Source organism: Salmo salar, chromosome 22, assembly GCF_965601325.2.
Source record: "Salmo salar chromosome 22, fSalSal1, whole genome shotgun sequence".
Classification (NCBI taxonomy): domain Eukaryota; kingdom Metazoa; phylum Chordata; class Actinopteri; order Salmoniformes; family Salmonidae; genus Salmo; species Salmo salar.
In genome coordinates this window covers 24,651,414-24,662,272 of record NC_138312.1, presented here as the reverse complement: position 1 = coordinate 24,662,272, position 10,859 = coordinate 24,651,414, and the positions used below count along the sequence as shown (strand labels likewise).

Below are 10,859 nucleotides of genomic sequence, written 5' to 3'. Positions count from 1 at the left end.
AAGTTAATTTGTTTCAATGTGCCGGTAGGCACCTGCGGCTTATAGACATATTTATGTTCAAAATAAAAAATATAAAAATATTCAGTGGGTGCGGCTTATATTCAGGTGCGCTTAATAGTCCGGAAATTACGGTAATCAATCTATACTTCAATGTTTTAAAATTAGTTATGGCATGTTATGGAGGACATAGCATGTTTTCTGTTTGACAAATCATTTTAGTATATAACCCAGTAACAAATGGTTTTGGTCAACCTGAATGGCCTTATGGATGTGTCTGGTTTTGACTGATAAATGAGGCTCCTAAAATGTCTGACTGTGTAATTATAATAATTAAATTATAATATTGCAGCAGTATTATGTTTTCAATTCATTTTATAAATTTTTTACCATCCTTGCAGACAACAGATAAATTGTAACAAAAATATTTTTCAAACACCAGAAAAGTGTGGCTTGTGTAAACTATGCAAAGTTTGTTCAGAATCAGAATAAAGACAGTTTGTGTGACTACAGGGATTACTTGTTAACCAACGTGGTAAGTGGAGGTATCAAGTAGCGGTCCATAAAAGCATCACACTGGATGAGGTCAGAGAGGATTTATGAATCTCCCTTTATGACCATTTAAAATCCACCATCACTACTCATTAAACCGTGAGAAATACTTTTCTCCCATGTGCAGCTTAGCCAATCCCAGGCCAGCAAGGCTGAGCTGAGTTGAAAGTCAACCCTTTAAAAGGCAGAAGGGAGATGAATGGAGAGCAGAGAATGAGGTGAGACAACCTTCCAAACACACCAACAACAGCAAGACTAAAGGCTCAAAGCAAACCTGTCAAAATACAAGATGAAAACCATTCTCTCCATTGCTCTTGTGCTCCTTGCTCTCTATCTGGTCTCTGAAGCCCACGCAGTCCAAGTCAAAGTGCAGGTAAGGGCTCCTCCTACAGCAAGGTTTACCTTAATATAATGCATTATAATATGAAGACTATAGACTGCAGTAATATCAGATTCAAACTCATACTCAATTGGACAAAAATTGTAAACTAATGAAAATAATGTTTGTTAACCCTCGCAATGTAGCTAACAGACAAAATTCAGAGTGGATTTTTTTTTAACAAAGTGCATACTTGGTGCAAGCTATCATTACAACTCTATGGGCATCCTTGTCACATATAGAATGTGTAAAGCATCTTTATGATTGGCCGGGTCCCCAATATGACTCACTGATGTGGTGCTCTCTCTAACCGTGTCTCTCTCCTCTCTTCTCTTCTCTCTAGGAGGGCGACTTTGTTTTCTCACTGGAATCAGTGAAGAAGCTCCAAGAGCTGACAGAGAGCGGCAGTGTAAACGGGAAGCAGAATCCTCGTCTCGCCAGCACCAGCTTTGCTTCCGTCTGTGCTAACCCCTCCCTGCCACAGGAGTTCATGCCCCTGTGCATGCAGAGAGAGGCCAGCATGTCTCTCTCAAGACTAGGTAAGAAAAGGCCACACTATAGAATAATATCCACTATAGTCCAACTTGGTGGAACAGACCAGATTGTGATAAGACCGTTATAATTTGCTGATGGCGAGTCATTGATCAGAACATGTCTTTTATGCTAGTTGGTCTCTGCAATATGTGGTTGTAGTTTGAAGTGATTGAGTGATTTTGAAACATGTTTTTAACACTGTACCTTTCTCTTCTTTCTTCCAGCTACTGTGCCTATAGACATCTGTGAGATCTGTGCCTTTGTTGCCTGCACAGGCTGTTAGGCAAGATATCGACTTGACTGCCAGCAGAAGACAAGCCACCCACATTATCATTCTGCATATTGTGACAACAATGTGGACTTCATGTATTCAAATTGCCATCCTCAGACATGATTGGCCCGAAAGATAACTGGACCAAAAATGTAAAAAATATATTAAATGATGGCAGCTCATTTTCTCGAAAATGTTACTTTGGAGCATATTCAGCACTTATTTGTCTACGTATTTTCTTTCCCTTTTATCACTTGACTTTTATTTTGGAAATGTTGATTTGTTACAGTTCTATCTTACCAGTCTTTGTACTTATTTAATGTAGAGATGTATTTTTGTTTTGGAGGTTTTGCATTCTTTTGTATGTTTATAAATGCCTCATGTTTAATAAAAAAATCTTTGAAGAGAGTGAGTGGTCTACCAACTGCATCAGAAAACCTTGAATAGAATATACCTGATAAACTGGCTGATATTGGCACAACACAAAGAATAATACTTTATTCACTTTTGGTTGAAACTTGACATTTCTGTATTTCCCCAACACATACACAAACACACGCACACACGCATAAACACACACGCACACGCACACACACATTTAGAGGTTAATAGTTAATCTTAAGGCTAACTGCTGCCCCAGTGCACAATTTACATCCCACAATCTATTCTATTGTCACTGTGCTTTTGCTTCACTACCTAGACATTGATTCACTACCTAGACATTGATTCATTGGTATATATTGTAGATTCATAGACAGTAGTAGATTGCACAACAGTAATAAATAACAGCAACCCTTTGGCTAGTACCTGTAGATCTTCGAATCCTATAACTCTCACTGTTGCCAGTGCTGGGAATTGAACCGGCAATCTTCCAGATTCTGCTCTGTATTTTGAACCTGTAGGGTGGGAAGCTTATTGCCCCATCCTTCCCATGGTCACCACACTCCAAAAAGCAAGTTCTGCAGGCTCTAGTTTTTTCTAATCTTGATTAATCTTGTCTAATCTTGATAATCTCCACCAGGCACAGCCAGAAGAGGACTGGCCACCCCTCATACCCTGGTTCCTCTCTAGGTTTCTTCCTAGGTTCTGGCCTTTCTAGTGAGTTTTTCTTAGCCACCGTGCTTCTACACCTGCATTGCTTGCTGTTTGGGGTTTTAAGCTGGGTTTCTGTACAGCACTTTGTGACAACAGCTGATGTAAGAAGGGCTTTAACCCAGTAACAAATGGTTTACCATCCTTACATCCTTACATTTGATTGATTATTGTCCAGTCGTGTGGTCCAGTGCTGCAAGGGAAGACCTAGTTAAGCTGCAGCTGGCCTAGAACAGAGCAGCACATTTTGCTCTTCATTGTAATCAGAGGGTTGATATAAATACTATGCATGCAAGTCTCTCTTGGCTAACAGTTGAGGAGAGACTGACTGCATCACCTCTTCTGTTGGAAATCCCAAATTGTTTGCATAGTCAATTTACACACAGCTCTGACACACACACTTACCCCACCAGACATGCCACCGGGGGTCTTTTCACAGTCCCCAAATCCATAACAAATTCTGAGCCCTTTTTGCATCGAACTTCCTTCCATCTCATATTGCTCAAATAAACAGCAAACCTGGTTTTAAAAAAAACAGACAAAGCAACACCTCACGGCACAATGCCTCTCCCCTATTTGACCTAGATAGTTTGTGTGTATACATCGATATGTAGGCTACGTGTGCCTTTAAACATTTTTTATGTAGTTCTGTCCTTGAGCTGTTCTTGTCACGCCCTGGCCATAGAGAGGGTTTTATTCTCTATTTTGGTTAGGCCAGGGTGTGACTAGGGTGGGCATTCTATGTCCTTTTTTCTATGTTTTGTGTATTTCTTTGTTTTGGCTGGGTATGGTTCTCAATCAGGGACAGCTGTATATCGTTGTCTCTGATTGGGAGCCATACTTAGGCAGCCTGTTTTCCTTTGGGTTTTGTGGGTGGGTACTTTCTGTTTAGTTCATGTTCCTGACAGAACTGTTTAGCTGTCGTTCATTTTGTTGAAAGTGTTCTATTAAAAGTTAATGATGAGCACTCACCACGCTGCGCCTTGATCTACTCCTTTCGACGGCCGTTACAGTTCTTGTCTATTGATGTTCTGTATTATTTCATGTTTTGTGTGGACCCCAGGAAGAGTAGCTGCTGCTTTTGCAGCAGCTAATAGGGATCCTAATAAAATACCAAATACCAAACACACCTGACTCAGAAAATCTACATATTATAGTCTTTAATTTAGAATCCCAAGTGCCCGTCCCTAATGTAGTTGATGCTCCCAATGTTATTTGTTTTTTAGATGTGTAGTTAAGTATTATTATTGGCGTTAAAGAAAAATAATGATACAGTTTACAAGCACAAAGAGACAATCACTAGCAACCTTCAGTGTTTTTAGGCCATTCTACCATTTTTACTCTCAGAGCCAGACTGAATGTGCTAGAAAATTGAAAGTATGTATTCTACCACCTTCTCTTTGTAATGCTGACTGACAAGCAAAGAGACAACTGATACAATATCCTTTGTGTCACTAGTGGGTAAAAAATAATCAACATGTAGCCAAATAACTAAATTCAATCAAATGTACATTTCAGTATTATAAGTATTGGACTTTTAAGTTAATGATATGTACCCATTGATTCTTGAAGAATATAAGTTATAAATGCCTCATGAGCTTAGTTCAACTGTCGTAACATCCAAAATATAAGCTTCTTTTACACCATTGTTTGAAAACAATGTAATTGTAAACGCTGTATGGCCTCAAAACATGGTTAAACTATCATTTTGATGTAATGTCTGGTTTGTCCTTGCATCCATATCTCTGTCTATGAATTTGACAGTGGTTACATTTCCCCAGCCCATCCCTCAGCTGTTTACCAAAAACAGTGTCAGGTTCCCACTTTGTTGTTGTTTGAACTGCATACTGCCCCATTAAGCAGAATCTCTTTTTCCCATGGTCAAAGACAACGGTACCTCTAGTACTATCAGGTATATTCATCATAGGTAGATGCTTCCAGTTCCCAGCCAAAGGAAGTGTATGCACGTCATGGGTAGATGGTAAATGAAGTCACAGCAAATGCATTGTTGTGGCAGATTTGATTGAATTACAGCCTCAGCCTCCTTGTTGCAGATTGCAAACGCTACAAATATTAGACAGACCTATCCAAACAATGTTGACAAAGTCACTATCATACCTAAAATGCAAACAACCACTATACAATTGGACAGATAGCCTGTTGCTTTGTTATCTGGGTTTAATGATGAATGACTGTGGGTGAGATGGGAGAAATTAGATTTATAGGATGTTTAATTGGCACTAAGGATGTCAATATGGAACAACATGTCAACAATAAAAGCATACAAACAACATAGTGACAGGGGCATGTACAGATGTGGATAAAGAAAAAAAAGAGGATCCTGTGGCATAACACGTTTGTGTTTTGTTATCAGGTACCCAGGGTAAAGAGGGCTCCAGCCCCACGTTAATAAGTGACTTAATAATCTGTCCAGCGATGGGTTTATAAAGGGCAGAGCAGAGGCACACCTCAATTCAAGCTGTAGGCTCCTCTCTCTGCATCTCAAGGCTCTCTGAGACATCCGGGCGAAGCTGAAAATGAAACCACTGAGTGTTTGTCTCGTGTTGACCTCTTGCATCCTCTGGGGCTCACTGAGTGTGGAGATTAGGGTGAGTATATCTCTTCTTTATGCCCACGGTCAGAAATGTTTAGAGTTGTGTGACTAGTGCTGTAACTCTTTGTTGTCTTTGACATGGGATAAGGACATTCTTCTTGGAGGTGTATAGGGTTTGTGTCAGAAGGTAAGTGTAGCTGGTGCATGAAGTCAGGCACAGGAGAGCAAAATGAGTGAGCAACGAACTTTACTCAAAAACCAAAGGCACAAGGTAAACAAATACACTTGACCAATAACCAACGGTAAACATTACGCACGGTGAACACAGCACCCGTGGAAAAACCAGCCATCATGAACCGAACTGAACATAGAAATAATCACGCACAACAAACATGGGGGAATCAGAGGGTTAAATACATGAACATGTAATTGGATAATGAAAACCAGGTGTGTAGAAAATAAAGACAAAACCAATGGAAAATGAAAGATTGATCAGCGATGGCTAGAAGACTGGCGACGTCAACCGCCGAACGCCGCCCGAACAAGGAGAGGGACCGACCTCGGCGGAAGTCGTGACAGTTTGTTACTTGATTAACAATATCTGTAAGTGTCTGGAGTTTAGAGATGCTGGTTCACACGTGTGAAGATAAGTTAGTGGAACTAGAGAAATAGATCACTTTCAACAACACACTGATAAAGAAATAGATCACTTTCAACAACACACTGATAAAGAAATAGATCACTTTCAACATCACACTGATAAAGAAATAGATCACTTTCAACAACACACTGATAAAGAAATAGATCACTTTCAACAACACACTGATAAAGAAATAGATCACTTTCAACAACACACTGATAAAGAAATAGATCACTTTCAACAACACACTGACAGAGTTCATGGTGCACTTTGACTAAGAGCTTAACTTCATGATAGACCATTAAAGAGATGTGGGGCCATTGTCAAGTGAGAGGAGTGCATCAACATTTGACACTGTTCTCTATTTTTTACAACTTTTATTTAACCAGGCAAGTCAATCAAGAACAAACTACAATTTACAATGACTGCCAGAGCATTAAAAAGCTAGCTTCTTTTTGTTTGGTTTTAATTATCATATAGCAATGCATTCTGTTGTGGTTTATTCATTCTTGTTTGGAATCCACACACTGTCATACTTCTTTTGAACTCATTCACAAGGTTATTAATTGGCTTATCTGTATAATAATCTATTACGCTATGAGAATCACCTGTGTAAACCTGTCACCTTCATAGTGGAACAACACATTAGGTCGTCTAATAATGACAACCTAACATGAAAAATCAAGGATTATGCAAGGGTAAATGAGAGAATTCACCATCTCATCCATGTGTTTAACTGTGTCCAGGATGGAGAAAGGAGCTATCCCCTAGAGGCTGTGAAAGCGTTGAAGGAGCTGATCGACACAGATGCCATGGTTAACCTGCGGTTGATCAACACCAACATGGTCTCTGTCTGTAACAACCCTGTCTTGCCACAGGCCTTCTATCCAGTGTGCCAGGGCAAAGAGGCAGCTATGGTCTTCTCCAGGCTAGGTAAGGCTGTACCATAAACAAACAGTGGGTGGACTGAAATATTGTAATTCAATATCGTTATATGACTTTAAAAATGGTTTGTCTTATTGCCCCATCCACCTTATCTGTTGTAAAAATGTATAAACTGCACATTTTAGCATTCAAACACAAGACTGTTTAGATCCTGCGGACTTGAATATGTTCCGCGGACTTGAATATGTTCCGGTCAGCCTCAGAGAACAACACCGACCTATACGCTGACTTGGTGAGTGCGTTTATAAAGAAGTGCATTGGAGATGTTGTACCCACTGTGACTATTAAAACCTACCCTAACCAGAAACCTTGGATGGATGGCGGCATTTGCGCAAAACTGAAAACGCGATCCATCGCATTTAACCATGGAAAGAGGTCTGGGAATATGACTGAATATAAACAGTGTAGTTATTCCCTCCGCAGAGCAATCAAACAAGCAAACTGCCAGTACAGGGACAAGGTGGAGTCGCAATTCAACGGCTCAGACACGAGACGTATGTGGCAGGGTCTACAGGAAATCATGGACCACAAAAAAAAAAAAACAGCCACGTCACGGACACCAACGTCACACTTCCAGACAAACTAAACATTATCCCGCTTGTGGATAATACAGTGCCACCGTCGCGGCCCGCTAATAAGGACTGCGCCCCCCCCCCTCTCCTTCTCTGTGGCTGATGTGAGCAAAACATTTAAACGTGTTAACCCTCGCAAGGCTGCTGGCCCAGACAGCATCCCTAGCTGTGTCCTCTGAGCATGCGCAGACTGGTGTGTTTACGGACATATTCAATCGCTCTCTATTCCAGTCTGTTGTCCCCACATCCAGTCCCGCTCCAAGGCCGGAGCCTTCCTCTGCGCCGGTGCCCAGTCCAGGCACGGCAGCCAACCCAGCGCAATGGCCGTAGCCTTCCTCTGCGCCGGTGCCCAGTCCAGGCACGGCGTCCAGTCCCACTCCAAGGCCAGAGCCTTCTTCTGCGCCGGTGCCTAGTCCAGGCACGGCAGCCAACCCAGCGCAATGGCCGGAGCCTTCCTCTGCGCCGGTGCCCAGTCCAGGCACGGCATCCAGTACCGCTCCAAGGCCGGAGCCTTCCTCTGCGCCGGTGCCCAGTCCAGGCACGGCGTTCAGCCCGGCTGGGTCTGGGCGGGGGCTACGACCTGCACCGGAGCCGCCACCAACACTAGTCACCCCCCCCCCCCCCCAGTTGGTTTCAGGTTTTGCGGCCGGAGTCCGCACCTTTGGGAGGGGGGTACTGTCACGTCCTGACCATAGAGAGCCCTTGGTTCTCTATGGTGTAGTAGGTCAGGGCGTGACTAGGGGGTGTTCTAGTTCAATATTTCTATGTTGGTGTTTTGTATGGTTCCCAATTAGAGGCAGCTGGTAATCGTTGCCTCTAATTGGGGATCATATTTAAGTAGCCATTTTTCCCACCTGTGTTTGTGGGATATTGTTTGTGTTGGTGCTTGTGTCACCACGTAGTCACGTTATATTGCTAGTTTATTGTTTTGGTTAAAGAAGTTTCACTTTAAATAAATATGTGGAACTCAACAAACGCTGCGCCTTGGTCCGTCTCTTACAACAACTGTGACACTGACCAAACCCTCCTAACCTGGACGAAGCTGGGTGAATTGTGCACCGCCCTATGGGACTCCTGGTCACGGCCGGTTGTGACACAGACTGGGATTGAACTCCGTTCAGTAGTGACGCCTCAAGCACAACTATGCAGTGCCTTAGACCGCTGCGCCACTCGGGAGGCCCCATTTCATATATTTTTTTTTTTTCCTGGCGGGGGGGCACCATGGGATTTATTTAAGACACTCTTTATAGAAGTAGTAGTAATTCACTATTTTACAACTTGTTGGATGGTTGCTCATCCTGAAAGTAGTCTATGGGCCAGGAGAAACTGTAATCCATGGTTCAGTTTTCTTTAAACAGCCATTACAAACTTTCACCACTAGCTAAGAATCAATGTAGGTGAAATCAATGTAATTTGGCCATAAAAAAAACATGTTCACATGTCCCCATCAATTCCATTGAGTTTTAGCTAGCGGTGGCTAAAGTTAGCTGAAGCTTGTAATAGCTGTTTAAAGGAATCTGAACCATGGATTACAGTTTTTCCTGGCCCATAGTCTACTTTCAGGGTCATCTAAAATCAAGTTGTAAAATAGTGAACTACTCTTTAAAGACCCCACAACCTCCCTATGGGGCCTGTTCTGAACTGAATTTATGTTGTGTACTCAGGGAAGGGTGTATGCAGATTGAAAGGCGTTTGAAGTCAATGATAATGGAAACCTAATCCATCCTCAAGGGATTGACTCTGAAGGGTTCAGCATACATTGGTAGTCATTAGCACATTGAGTGGTTTCAGTGAAACACTGATTACTATCTGCCTTGTTATCAGCTGACATGACCTCTAACCACCAATACCAGCAGCCAAAGTGCTCTGTAACCTGACAGGATTTACTGAGTTTTAGAGACAATACAACCATCCCATATCATTCATCATTTTTATACGATCAACAACATGACTACTTGAGCAAAGCTGTGAGATCAGAGAGCCAGATCACAGATGTGACAGTACTGACATATTTCCTATTTTATTCCACATGAGCACACATGGAAAACCCAGGAAAGCAATTCTCGGAGACTGAGGAACGCGTTTTCATAGCACCTCTTGTTAGCTCTACCAGAGAGCTGGACCACATACACAGGATGTAGCAGTAGACGGCTTGCTACAACAAGCAGGAGATGTTGGCCTGGACACAGCCAGTCCTGCTGCCAAAAGAGAATGATTCCTGCGTATAATATATCCTTCCACTTAACGACATGATTTATGTGTGTTGCTCACGAGTGATTCTACTCACAAGAGCCCAATTAAAACGGAACAAACAGCATTTGAGTGCAATAAAATGTGCAAGACAAAGAGCACTCCCATGCCTCTCTATTGCTCTGCAAGCCCTTTAACGAGGCTGATTAACTTCCTCCCGTTGTCAATATTAGCATTGTATCTGACACTACAGCAGCCATAGGCATATATTAACCTTCTGTGTTTGTTGTCTCTCTCCAGTGGATGCCATCAAGTCTCCAGATCTGTGTGAGATCTGTGCCCACCCCGCGTGCTTTGGATGTCTACCGTAAGACTGCCACCATCTGTTACACAATCCTCTGAAGCTTTCCTATCTACAACACACATCTTCACCTTCAGATCTGCATCGCATATGAAGCCAGGGCATGAATAAGCCCATCCTATCCATGTGCCAGTGGCCATTCATCGACAAATTGCATACAGTTGAGGAATGTTATGTGTTTGATGTTGTTTGAGCTGTACGGCCAAAATCAATTTACTTATAATTCAGCAAAAGGCTTTAAATGAACAGTAATGTCCAGATGTTCTTGACGTTTCCATGGATTACCATGGAATATGTGATAAATTCACTGTAGAAACTGTGAATCATAAATTTCTATTGCTAATCAAATTGTGTCTAATCTGTTGTCCCATTTCTTCCACCAGACTGAATGTGTTTATACTCTGCCACATTTACTGTAAATGGACTGATTCTGTAAATATTTCGAAATATATCTACTTTACTGACACTGTTCATTTGTTTCAATATGGATTGATAGTGAAACAGCTAAAATTATTCATACACTATATATACAAAAGTATGTGGACATCTCTTCAAATTAGTGGATTCGGCTATTTCAGCCACACCCGTTGCTGACAGGTGTATAAAATCAAGCACACAGCCATGCAATCTCCATAGACAAACATTGGCAGTAGAATGGCTTTACTGAAGAGCTCAGTGAGTGTCAAAGTGGTACCATCATAGGATGCCACCTTTCCCACCAGTCAGTTCGTCAAATTTCTGCCCTGCTAGAGTTTAGGGAAGGCCCTTTCCT

The 10,859-nt window shown here is 42.0% G+C and overlaps 2 protein-coding genes across 2 annotated transcripts; both read left to right on the top strand.

The window, feature by feature from the left end:
• The first annotated feature begins 763 nt into the window (after window positions 1-763).
• On the top strand, window positions 764-2,141 carry LOC106582947 (guanylin). The gene is made up of 3 exons (XM_014166590.3): window positions 764-922; window positions 1,272-1,467; window positions 1,687-2,141. The coding sequence occupies exons 1-3, from the start codon at window positions 839-841 to the stop codon at window positions 1,743-1,745; spliced, it is 339 nt and encodes a 112-aa protein (XP_014022065.2). The 5' UTR covers window positions 764-838; the 3' UTR covers window positions 1,746-2,141.
• A 3,010-nt stretch (window positions 2,142-5,151) lies between these two features.
• Window positions 5,152-10,558, top strand: LOC106582948 (guanylin). The gene is made up of 3 exons (XM_014166591.3): window positions 5,152-5,434; window positions 6,766-6,952; window positions 10,027-10,558. Exons 1-3 carry the CDS (start codon window positions 5,363-5,365, stop codon window positions 10,095-10,097), a joined length of 330 nt encoding a protein of 109 aa, XP_014022066.1. The 5' UTR covers window positions 5,152-5,362; the 3' UTR covers window positions 10,098-10,558.
• The last annotated feature ends 301 nt before the right edge of the window (window positions 10,559-10,859 follow it).